The 13,347-nt window shown below is 42.6% G+C and overlaps 1 protein-coding gene across 2 annotated transcripts in view; it reads right to left on the minus strand.

The window, feature by feature from the left end:
* Positions 1-644: 644 nt before the first annotated feature.
* Positions 645-13,347, minus strand: part of RAB11FIP2 (RAB11 family interacting protein 2) — a 37,266-nt gene continuing 24,563 nt past the window's right edge. Inside the window, exons 4-5 of one of the 2 annotated variants that reach the window (XM_004579782.4) lie at positions 7,000-7,045; positions 645-1,616 (exon numbers count right to left, since the gene is read on the minus strand). In XM_004579782.4, coding sequence (XP_004579839.2) covers positions 1,389-1,616; positions 7,000-7,045 — 274 coding nt within the window. In that variant the 3' untranslated portion in view covers positions 645-1,388. The remainder of the gene's footprint in view (positions 1,617-6,999; positions 7,046-13,347) is intronic. The other variant, XM_058671162.1, reaches the window with a different exon arrangement.

The raw sequence follows: 13,347 nt of genomic DNA on the forward strand, positions 1-13,347 counted from the left end.
TATAAACATCAGAAAGATGCAGTTCCCTAAAGAAGTCTCTACAGAGATGATGTTTTCATTCTCAGTTCAGAGACACGCACACACTCATTGCTTCATCTTAAGTACCTTAGATTCTTAAAGCTGAAAATAAAAATAGTAATACTCTTATACCACTGTTATTTCCACTTCTATTTCAGAATGATTCTGTACAAATATATACAATTAATCATAGAAGTCAGTATATTTAGGGAACGGATGTAAAGACATACGCTCTTACGATGTCTGAATTCCTTCAGGAGTGGATGCAATGCAGAATGTCAGCCTAGCACAGATCTGCCCAAAAACTCGCTTCTCCTTGAGCAGATACTGTGTTGGTGCAAGACCCAAACCATCTGCTCTATTCTTCATGTAATCTGAGACTGAGCCTCTCTCCTCATGCCAAGAAGTGGCTTTGCATTATCAGGCACCAGACCATCATCTACTTTTTTCTCCCCAAGATTATTTTCAGACATAATTTTGTATTGTTTTCTTTGCTAGTGATTTTAAAGGGCATGCAAAATCTCAACAGAACAAATTGCATTAGCTTATCTTCCACTTACACCTTACACAAAACTCAAAATGTGAAGGTAATTCAAAGAAATCGTTGTGAAATTAGTGACTTTAAAAAAAAAATCTGTCACTCTTTTTAAAAGGCATTTAGTTCATTTGCAGAGTGTAAACTGGATGCTGGCTCGGCATCCAGTAGCTTGTCTTGATACCCAGGCTCCCAAAGGCACCGCCATGTGCCACGGGAGGCGACCTCTTGCTAGCGAACGGCACCAGGAATGGCACACCTGGCTCCCGTCAATGGAGCACATGTAGTTTCCCACCTTAGAGGCAACCAGTTGTTTCTGAATGTTCTAAAAACACATGTATACATGAGGTATATGTAAATGTTTTATATACAGAGACATGAACATAGATCCATGGACATCTCTGCATATAAAACATGAACCGGTATTTCAGTAGTGTTATGAGCAGTATTCCTGAAGCAAAACATCTGTGAACCGGCTTGCGACGCCACCACAGTATCAACTCTGCCTTCTGGGAGATCTATTCCTGAGGAATAACTCATGCATTCCTGAAGTTATTTCTAGGCCCGTGGCCCGGGAGTGGGCTGGCCCAGCACCTCAGTGAATCCTAAGAACTGCTCGGTCAGCGACAATCGGTCCCCTTCCATGCAGACTTTAGACGACTGAGCTCCCTTCACGGGTCACTGAGGAGAGGCCCTACTGATATTAACAGGTGAGTGTCCACAACGAGGGTCAGTGTTCATGAGTCTGATGGTATAGTTTCTTTTGAATCACAATGTCTTTTTGTCCTCCTTCCTCTCTCTCTGTCCAATTATAAACACAGCTCACTTGGCTTTATTAACTGTTAGCGAACTTGCCAGCCTTCCGGGACGGTTCATATGGCACTCTGAGAATACTGGGCGTTTCTTCCATCACCCTCACCAGGAGGTTGTCGATGTAGTCCTCTAGTTCCCGGATGTGTGTGTCCTTCCTCCTCAGCAGTTCCTTGTGCTTCACCAGCTCCTGCAGGACCTCTTCATAGGTCAGACTGCGATAGCCTGCGGTGGCGTCAAAAGGGTTGCTGTCCTGGAAAAGGAGACAGACCGTCAACTGAGTGACTCAACGCCAGGGATGGAACTCTAACAATGACCTACAACTCCAACTTCTTGATATTTCAAACCTTGAGCAAGTTTTTCTCCATCACTGGTAGCATGTCCACATGTTAGCTAGCCAGAGTAGGGCAAGAATGGGGGCACAGAGACCCCAAAGCCTTGACTACAACTCTCAGCTCTGAAACTGTTTACATGGTTGACAATTTCTGAATACTACAAATTAACCATATTAATTCCAGGTAGCGGAAAAATGAAATGTTCTATAATAAGCATAATAAAAATACACTAAAGCCAGAAATTTCAAAAATTAACTAGAAGGAACTATGGAAAGCCCTGAACTCTGTCCATGTGGACATTAGTCTCCACTGCCCCATGGGTTAGGGAATGCCGTGGCCTTTCCTGAAGAACGCTGTAAGACACAGCCACGGTCGATCTGCTTCTCGACTCTGCAAAACTAGGTGGATGTGCTGAGAGTCAGGCCAGTGAGCATCCTTACACAGAGCTCAGCGGAGTACCTTCAATTTCTGTACAGACAGGCAGAGCCTCTCCAGCCCGAGTAACTGCTCTACTTCCTCCCCTGAGTAACAACACTACTTAATCGAGTTTATTTCCCTTTCTGTCTTGATTATAAGCAAATGCAAGAGCTGAACTATAATCATGTTAAATACTATGTCTGGTATATTTGCGTTTTCTATCATGCCATTTATTTATGCAGTTAACCTTATTCTATTAAGAAAAAATCCTTCTGCAAAAAGGTATAAACCAAAAAAATCATTTGCATTGCAAATTATCTTACTACCACAAAATAAAATAGCAAATATCTGAAGCCAAAAAAAACCTTCATTAATTAATAAAGGTATAGCATCATTCTTTCCTTGTGTAGACTAAAAATGCCTAAATATAAAGTAACTTTTTAAAAACAGTTCTATCATTAAACTCAACAACCTAATATGATATTCACTGGTATGTTTCAAAATATTTCCATTTGACTTTAAGGAAGTTGTTTTCCTTGCTCTGGAGGCCAGGTGGAGGCCAGGTGGAGGCCAGGGAATGGGGAACAGACTGTTCTCCCGACGACAGAGAGGAAAGGTGCCTTCCCCCACTCTTCACCGTGCTCTGCTGCTCGGAGTTTCCATTAGTGCAACACAGCTCTCTCCCGCCCCTTAACCTGAGGCTCTGTGACTTTGCTGGCAGCAGGGGAACACACCAGAGGACTTCAACTTGATGCTTGGTCCCCAGAGAACACTCCCTTCTTCAAGATAAATGAAAAACATCTCTATTCATCATCTCTGAGGCTCTGTGGAAAAGACACAACCTGCACTAGTCCTCCAGCCTCTCCCAGCTGTAGGGGTCTGTCTTGTTCCAAGAAGGAAATGAGGCTCCAGGCCCAGTGGCCCACGGCGGGCAGTCAGTGGAGCAGGGCTAGAAGGAGGCAGAGCAGGGACCAAGAGAGGGACTACAAGGCTGGGTTCCCACTAGACCTCCAAGGACACTGACGCCGTTATTAGAAACTTTTAGATTTATCATATGGGAAGTCGCAAGTCACTGGGACTTTGCAAACAGGAGGAGGACATGATTAAAGCTATGTTCTAGGAAAAATAACATGGCAGAGTGGGTCAGCTCCTTCAGAGGGCTGAGATCAGTTACCGGCTACTGCAATGATAGAGTTAATAAGAATGAACAAAGAGCATGTTAAAGGGAAGTGAGTTTAGAGTCTAGAAGAGATACTTAAAACAACTCATTTTCTTTTGGCATTAGAAACTGGAAACAGATGTAACTTTGTAAGTTATATTATTCTCCTCCCTAAAAACATTTCAAATATTACTCTAAACCACTAAAGGATGATTCTAGGACAAGTGTTGCGTTGCTTTTTTAATTTCTTCCCTTCAGATCAAGATCAATTAATCTTTTTAAAGAATAACTACAGTGTGTGTGTGTGAGAGAGAGAGAGAGGGAGGAACCAAACTAGTAGCTTATTTACCTGTTCAAACACCTGGGAAAGACATCACACACAGATATCTGAACTCAAAGCCTTTGTATCTGATAAATGAGATCTTCTCCAAAGTTTTTGAAATTCTCTGGTCAAAAAGTGAAGTTTCTTAGTTGCATTTTTAAAAGTAATAAAATCCAAGGAATGTGACCGTATTCTTCAAACAAAACATTTACGGAAATAGGAGTGCTTATGAGCATTGTAGGGATAAAGGAAATGAAACAAAATGCAATTGACTGATCAACTGACTGGTCTGTTTCCCGACTCAACACAACACAATAATAGCATCTGTTCAAGTCTCTACATTCTTAATGTAATTATAAGTTTACACACTGAATTCTCAATTAAGTGCTGAAATACTCTCTAAAAATCATTTGTGCTGTTAGATTTATCACTGTACCAGTACTATCAGCAAAAAAAATTTTTAAATGTTGTTTTCTCTAAAGACACTGAACATGAAAAGTACAAAACGTTTTTAATTCTACCTAATTTAAATTAATGCTGTGATGTAACACAAGCAAGTGAAATTCTCAAAACAGTCGATTATTCTCTCAAAATATTGCTCGTCACTTTACAGCCATAATTCCAAACAAGCAAGTATATAATTTGGCTTGTTTTTTTTTAACCTCTCATAATGATCAAATATTAATGAATTATACAAACTGCCTGGAAATATATTTTTGGTCTTTTCAATAAATTTTTCATTCTCCTTTTACATGAACATTTTACCCCAAATATCAGCCTCAACTTTTTGGGCAAAAAAATACCTTAGAAACTATAAACTACATTCTGGAAAACATGAAATAATTAAAAACAGTTGCATGCTGAGTTCCAGATTTTACACCATACTTGAAACCCATGTAAACCTTCTAAATTTAGGCCCAAGATTCTTAAATTGAGTGATATTCTAAATAATATGAAACAATCTCTGTTAATATAACTCTAAACAAAACAATAAAGATTAAACAGTAACTAATACATATAAACCAACAGAAATTTAAAATATTTTCTGATCACAAAAATTACTTTTGCTGAAAGAAGAAAACCTTCAGGCAAATATTTATTTTTTCCAAAAGATACTTCTACTATTATTCTTGGAAAACAACTTCTAAACTCAGAGAAACCAACTCTGGCCTATGGCGGAGCTGCTATCTCCCCAACACACTTTCCCAGAGTTCTCCATACAGCAAACACGTTTCTAAGATGACCTCTTATTTTGAAATTTAATAGAAACTTTATGTTCTCCTCCTCCTTCACCACCAATCCTTCCTCATTCCTACCCTACCTGTTTCAAAGGTCCATACAGCGATACAAGAAAATGGAGACTGGGAGAGAGAATTATTACATGAAGTTTTACTCAGAATCTTAAACGACACAGTTGTGCGTAAGACTGACTGTGACAACGACTAGTGGTCTATTTTTACTTTTCACGCAGACCAGCATTTAAACTGGGATATGTACATTTTTACAATATTTAAATTTAAACAAAAGCAAATTATCAGGACTCAAAATAACTGAAGATTTAAAGAAAGGTTGTCCTGGTAACCAAATATTGGTGGGGCAGTGTGACTGCCACACAAGGCAGCTAGAGGAACGAGGGGCAGAGGAGATGAAGGCTTGGCATTCTCAGATCATCTCATTATTGTTCTAATGAGGAACTTTGCTCTGGGAATATCATCTCGGCTACTTTCACATCTTTTGTCCTCCTCCCTTCATCTCCCTTTCAGTTCTTAATTAGGCCTTAAAGAGCTCACACCGCCCTTTCAACTGGCTCCTGCCCCTGTTTAAACACTGTGCTTTCACAGACAGGTGTTGGCACCAGCATGTAAGACATACAAACTTAATTACAAAAAACTACGTCCAGAAGGGGAAAAAATAACGTGGTGGATGGCGATTATTGGAGAACTTAATATAAATTACTTCAAACATCTTCTAATCTTCAACAGAAAAATTGTTCAAATACTTTTCCTCAACAACAATCAGAATGAGGATGAGCTTTCTCTCCTTAATTGTATCATGCAGTAAATTAACAACACCTAGTAATCCCTTAACTGTCATTTGGAATAGTTAGTATTCTAGAGAAAAATAATCACACATCAAGGGTTCTTTTTATCACCTTTAAATCCTTTAACTAAAACAATTTTCGCATTTTATTTCTTTAAAGAATTCTAAGGATGCTTTTACAGCAATAAATTGCAAGATTTGGGAGAGTACATTCACAAGCACACAGGAATTGTAATTAAGGTTATTTAATAAACAATAGCTACACGTTAAATTGATTTTTTGATGTTGCATTTTGTTTGAGATTAAGCAAGTCTGATAGAATTCGTTTTACTATCTGATCAAAGGCTGACTCCATCTATTCTGACATTTCTTGCCAGACTGCCATATTATAAAGACTTGAGTATTTATGAAACATCAAAACTGACAAATCATTTACATAAAACAGCAAAAACCCCAAGTCCCCGCTTCTGTTTTCTACAATTTTAAAGACAGTCTACTGCATTTAGAACGGCTTAGAAAATAAAGCTGATCCCACCAGAGCTGCTTCTAGACATATCACATCCTAAAACATTGTGATATGTGATCGGTTAAAAAAAACTCTTACTATACATCTGGATCACACACAGGACAGATGGCTGACCCCACAGCCGCCGCAGCCTCTTGGAATCAAGCTCTATTTCTGCTGCTCAGTGAGAATTTAATTTTCGACCATAAACATTGGCCCATATTTTTGTAAGGTAACTATTCCCTAGGTTTAGTGTATTTAGAAATGCCCACAGATGCAATGGAACTCAGAACAGGCAAACACCAATCGAATAAAGCTAGCGACAGAGCAATCCTCACGGAACAGGCGAGCTGCCTGAGCTGGCTGCTGCCAATCCTCTTAATATATGTGATTTTCTTCTAACTGGTAAGATGGGTGTCTTAAAGAATTTCTTTTTGCAAATACTTTCCTGGTTAAGTAGGTCTCTTGCTAGAACATTTTTCCTATTGCTGAAAGCCAACAAGTACCTTCATTCATTTTCAATCCTCACCCCAGCAGCAACAACAAAAATGTGTTTTCCACAATCTCATTCTGTAGCTGTACTGCTGAACTGTATGTACATCTTTCAAATTAATTTCAAAACAATTTACAAGCAAAACATGTATGTTCCAAATAGGCTTCAGTTACAGCTACGTGTGCGTCAGTATCCACAGATCATTCTATTGTACATTAAAGGCAGAACCTGCAGTGCACAGGATCACATCCATCACATCCGAAGCCGGGACTCAGGTAAGGGAGGACGGGGGAAGGGGGCCTGGGACGCCAGGGAGACGCGCCGTCTCCGCTCTCGCTGATTCAGCGCAGCCCGCAGCAACTCACCGGGATTTTCCTGAGCTCTTCATTGCTTGTGGGATGCATATGAAAGCTAATAAAACACAAACACAAATGTTAAAAGTGTGTTGCAGTTCTTATGGAAGGAAACACAGAAACAATATTCTTAACGGATACTGTGGCAAGTTTCCTAAAATCCTTAACTGCTAGGCATAAAATTTAATCCAAGACACAGAAGCAAAACAGCATTCAACGGTCTTAAGGCATCTATCATTTTAAACTGTGGAAAGAAAAGAAAAACCATTCAGTTATATTAGAGCTAAAGAACTCTACCTCTAAATATGTCATTTCTGTAATCTTTAAAGATAAAAAATTCTACCCAGCCTCACATTTTACAAAACTACTCCTGGTAACAGATTTCTCATTTTACACATGCTCACCTAAAACCTCACACGGTGATGGGAAAATTCAGTAAATGCGGACTGAGAATATTTGTAGAAGAAATGGGTTAAGTCAATCTTTAAAATGCTACAAGTATTAGCAAAAAACAATTTTCAAATACTGACCTATCAATGGAAATGAATTCAGACTTGTAGGAACCATTTATGTCACTAATGTGACTTCTAAGTAGCTAGTCTCCAGACTTAAATGCCGAAACGGACCAAAACAAAACAGATTTCTCCCATGCAGAGAGTAAAACACATCACAGCTGAATGCTGTAACCATTCTCTTCTTTGAAACATGTCCATTAGGACTGGGACTGTGAGCCCAAAGCAGCTAAACTTCAAAGCCATCTGATGAGTAAATATTTCATCGGTGCTGCCCGAGTTTAATTTTTACCCAGCACTTAAGAGTATTAGCCTTGGAGCCCTGCACAACACTACTGTCCTAGCAGCCTTTCTTTCTCACACACAAAGACTTCACTGCCAAGTAGATGGTTTCTTTTCTTTTTCATTATCTGTATATTATCAGCATTTAAAAACAACAAGAATCCTTTCAAGCATTCCATTTTAAAACTTTTGATTGTGTGACAAAATGTCTGGACACTGGCTAGAACTCCTGGAAAATATTTACAGTGCCAGGAATCCCAGGTACGCGCATCTAACCAACTCCAACCGCACTCCCCGCGCAGCCACGGTTTTGTGCGCTATGACTAAGGTTTGCAACACTGGCATCCAGAACTGCTTACTGACCTTTTCTAGGCAGAGAGCCTGTGGATACATTTAGTACCGCACAGAGCTTGGTGGCGCAGCCGAGGGAAGCATCCTTTAAATATCGACAATGAGTCACTGACCGGCTATGTGGCCGACACTGTACCTCACTATCTTCCTGGCATGCTGCATGGTCCTGGTGTCACAATGCCAGTAGAAAGCCCATGGCCTGATAAAGGCACCTTAAAAGAAAATGACAAAAATAGACTCCAACCTTTAGCACGGAGTCCACCTTGGCTCAGCAGCTATTAACAAACATGGCTTCCATCCTGTGTGAGACAGTCAACATCGGGTCTAGGGCATTCACCTCTTCTGCCCCACTATTTCACAGCAAGTTCCCCAACAGGTAAAAACAAAAACAAAAACAAAAACTTTTTGCTCCCACTGGACTCATTTTCTCAAAGATGAGATGGTTTGGGTTTGGGTCTGATGGTACGCCAAGACGCTTGTGAGACGAGGCTAAAGGACCCTTGATGCAAGCACTGTGAATGCAAACTCTTCTGCTGTGTGTGCAGAAGACCACAAGCAAGGTGCCTGACTCCAAAGGTGTCTGTAAAACGAGGGTGGCAGTGGTGTCTACCACGTAAGACTGTGGCTGGAACATGCTTGAAAACAATTTTACTTCACAGACATTCACATGGTATTTAATCTGCCAGACACTGTTCTAAGGACTTTGCCTTAGTTAATTTTGGCAAAGTAATTCAAACAACCTGCATGGCCCCTGCGGCAGTCTTAAGGTCCCATCTTCCATATCTTAATTTTTTCTTAAATATTTATTTTATTTTTTTATTACAAAGTCAGATATACTGAGAGGAGGAGAGACAGAGAGGAAGTGGAGCTGCCAGGATTAGAACCAGCGGCCATAAAAGGCGAGGACCTTAGCCATTAGGCCATGCTGCCAAGCCCCCATATCTTCATTTTTAACAATAAGCACATGAGTTACACACAGGCTAGGTAACTTGCGGGTGGTCACTAGCTGATGACAGTAACAGGGCCCGGCTTCGGAACACCTGCATTGGAACACACGGTCCCAGCTCCTTCTACGCTCTGAGATTCTGATCCTGGAGTCACCGTGATGCCCTGAGCTGCAGCCAGGTGCGCTGAGAACACACGGCAGAGCTGCACTGGGAAGGCAGGAGACCAGCACGCCCGCAAGCTCAAGTTGTAGACCACAGGGAGCAATCTTCCATCAGAGCAGTGAGCCAAAGCTCTGACACAAGGAGACAGCAGGAGTTTCGCAACTACACGCCTGACAGGTGTGGCAGGCAGAGGTAACTGAGTTCTGCAGACAGCTGCCATGCCCAGGGCTGCTGGACAGCAGGATCACCAAGAGACACTGGACATCAGGCAAGGAGGGGTTGGAGCAGGCAGTCCTGGAAGGCTCTGCCAAGATCCAAGGATGCAAATCAAAGCACAACGGGCAACAGATCCACCAATGCTCACCTTCTGTCAAGAAGCATATTCCAATGTTTCTTATTTGGCAACACACCCCATCCATTCCATTCCATCCTTCAGGGCTGGACAATGTTAGGTCTGTGTAAATTTCAGTATGTCTCAGCAAGAAATTGGTACACTCGTTGTTACTCACTGAGTTTTTAAGGAGCAGGTATTTAGCAAAGAGATTTTTATAAGCACACACACACAATGTGAGGCCAGAATGCACCTCCATGACCTGAGGACCTCTGAGCATGGTTCAGAATGACAACACTAACAAGGTCACAGCTCTAAAGGCAGGGTGGCCGGCACAGGCCGCCCACGGCACAGTGAGCAGGAGTGGGGGGCTTTGTCTGAAATCTCGGGCAGAACCCCTTCCTCGTGGTCTGCTTACACTCACTGACGTGTCAAAACACACGACAAACTCGGTCATCACAGCTGCCTCTTCTGATCTATCCTGTAGGCAGAAGAAAGAGCTAGCTGAACTGGGTTGAATTATCTCAGCACAAAATAAAATGTCTCTATTTACTGAAGTGTGGCATCAATTTATGGTATCTTTCTGGTTAAGCTGCCATCCTTGCGTCAGACAAGACACTGAGTAACCCAGTCTGACTGTTCAACCGAGCCGCTGACAGCTTAAGGAAAATCGTGATTTTAATCAGGTGTAAAACACGCTTAGACGTGCTCACACTGAAAAGCAAGTCTGTACAAACTGAAACTCCAGAATTTAAAAATTTTAATTTTACAAATCAAAGTTAAAGAGTTTAGAGGAAGCAGGGAATTTCAAACTTTCAAGCTAACATTTGAAATTACTATTTCAAAAAGCTTCTAAACTAAGTTTATTTGTAACAGCTTTCACTTTTTAGGCAAAAGCTCAAGTACTTTTACTTCATGAAGTTTCCAAATTTCAAAGAATTTTCCTAATACACTCCAATTCTAAAATCTAAAATAGTTCCTAAACATATCTAGAAATTATTAGTATCTCTTCCTTAATGTCACTCATTAATTTAACTCAAAGTTGGCACAGATAAGGAGTAAAGAAACAGGAAATAAACAGATGACAACCTAAAAATGCCCACTGATTTGTGCTAAGGACTAGTCTTCCATATGCTTGAACAGGCCAGAAAAACACAGCAATCTTTATGCAAAGATGAGACCAATTACTGCAGTCAACACCGAGGCATTGGGCAGCGACCTTCCTTCTCCTTTTCACACACACATGCATTCTTTTGCAGCAAGAAACCCTACAAAGAGGAAGACTCTCCAGAGTGAAAAACACAGGAAGTGTGTATGCAGAAGGAAAGCGCCGCTTAGTAAGAACGATGTGGTACAGCTGGCTGCCCGCGCTGCTGCAAGGCGACGCACGCTGTGGAAAATGCAAGGATCTGAAATCTTTCAACAAAACACAGAACTCACGTCTCTTTCCAAACCTGATTACTACTGACACTAGAAAGCAAAGTCCATTCTGGCTGACAACTTGACCTATTTTGTATTAAATAGGTGAATTCAGACGAACTGTCAAATCCAGGAAGTGTGTTACCTGGCGGGGAGGGAAGCAGTGAGGAGGGATGGCAGGAATTCAGTTCCCAGACACTGTTCCAGGCCCTACTGTACTAGAAAAGGGCACAGCTGCCCACATGGGAGCTGGCTTCCAAGAGCATCCTATGTGCCTTTGAGCGTAACTGAGAGCAGGATCCAGAGACCCCTGCACTTCATCTGCTGCCAAAGGCAGCTGGCAGGGGCTGTACGCTAAGAAGGACAACGCGCTTCAAGAGGCTATGAAGGCAACACCCATTTGTGGTTGGTCCGCAGAGCTGCTGGCATTTTCGGGACTTGACCATGGTACCAGGGACCTCAGAGACTCATACGCTCACTCACTTGATTTTAATCCCAGGAACAATCCATGCACAGGTGCGAAAATGAGCAGAGACACCGGACACATGACCTGAAGCAGTTCACTCAGGAAGTGACAGTCAGGAGGCAGAGAGAGGAGCCATACCCCCTACAACAACCACACCACAAAGTGCCCCGGGGAGCTGGTGGCGGCGGGATGCATCAAGGCCTAGGCAAGTTCTTGACGCTTCTTCCACCAAAACCAGGAAAGACTCAAACGCTGGCAGTCTTGGGGGACAAAACTATGGCGGAAAAGCAACAGGACTGGACTAACTCACTCCCTCTTCGCTGCTGGCTCCTCTGTGCCCTCAGGCAGCTGAGGCTGTAGAAGGCACGGCCTGGGCACCCTTGCACCTTGGTGCCAGGAGGAGGCCTCTTCTGGCCTGGAGCACAGGAAAGGTACCTCCGCAGGCGCTCTGCTCAGTCCCTTCAGCGGTGCCTGGCTGCCCCCGACACGGCCACAGCAGCGCCTTCCCTGATGCCCTAACCCCACACATGCCTCCTCACTCACTCAGCTTTCTACGTTTAGCTATTCAGGACTGGTCATCCGTTTCCTGCTGAACTCTTAACCGACACCAGAAGACACAGTGAGCAGCACTAACTACTCACTAACGTAAACAGCAAGTGAAGGACAACACTTGTTCCATTTCAGTATTAGAAAAAAACACCCAAAGTAAAACAAACTATTGCAATTATTCACACAACTACCCACACTTCCCTTTCCATCCACTGCTGCCTTCTGCCCTAGAGCTACTGATTTTAGTCTTCTACTTTAATAACTCCTTGCTAGCTAGGAGGAAACTCCAGCCTTCCTGTAGCAGCACCTTTCACAGTTGGTTGGAGGGCTGGACAAATTTCTTCTCAAAATCGTCAATTTAGGATTTTAAACTCATCGCACCAGCATTTTTGAAATGGTACTCCTTACAAGTAAGTACCTTGGTGTTGAGTAGTGTCACTTGTATTTACTATCTGCCTTACACTTTTTACATATTTCCAGAATTTCTCTCAACAGGGTTCCAAAGGAATAGTAATTAATAACGGCGAGCGCGGGACCATGCGCTCGAGATCCCACCTGCTAAGGCTGCTCAGCGATTCTCCGACTGCCTCCCTCCACAGGACCCGCTGCCTGGGCCCTGTCGCTGAAGCCGTCTGAACACACAGACAGGCCGCCTCCCTGGGACAGGCTCCGTTTTAATCTTTGCTGGCTTGGTTACTTTCACTCACTCACCTTCTCTGATCGCAGACACATCCCCCAACACCAGCACTCCCTGCTTCTCTGATGGGCTCCTCGCCCTCTCAGCTCCCCCAGGGACCCCAGACTTCTCCTTGCAGGGTCTCTCCAGCCATGCCTGTTGGCAGACATTTGCTTCTAAGAATCTAACTGCTTGCTTTCCCTGTCATCTTTCACTTCTCAACTCAAGGTGAAAACACTGCAAATTTCTTAAGGCTTAAGGCTGTGTAAAAAAATAGTAAAATCATTTTATTTTTGATGATTTTATCTTGTTAAGAGGGATGCATGCTCATTTGGACCACGGGCTCCAATCTCCTTTTTTCTTCTCGTATCTGGGGAAAACAGTGAGAGAAGGGGAGAGGGCCGCTCCCAGTATCTGGGAATGGGGGACAGCCAGCTGGTGTCATCCCAGGGTCCCCACTGTGGAGCACGTTCTGCAGATACTGCTTAAATGGTTTTGACAGTTCTGAGACACTGTTGATATCACTGCTCCAAGGTTAAGCAAATCCTTCCGAGGACCATGTGCTGACACAGTCCATTTTAGAGTCTATTCATCCAGATACTTGCTGCCAAATCTTGACTGGGAGAGTTGTCCTTTTGGCCTCCACAGTACTAAATATCCTCTAC

The sequence above is a fragment of the Ochotona princeps genome, chromosome 13 (assembly GCF_030435755.1).
Source record: "Ochotona princeps isolate mOchPri1 chromosome 13, mOchPri1.hap1, whole genome shotgun sequence".
Classification (NCBI taxonomy): Eukaryota; Metazoa; Chordata; class Mammalia; order Lagomorpha; family Ochotonidae; genus Ochotona; species Ochotona princeps.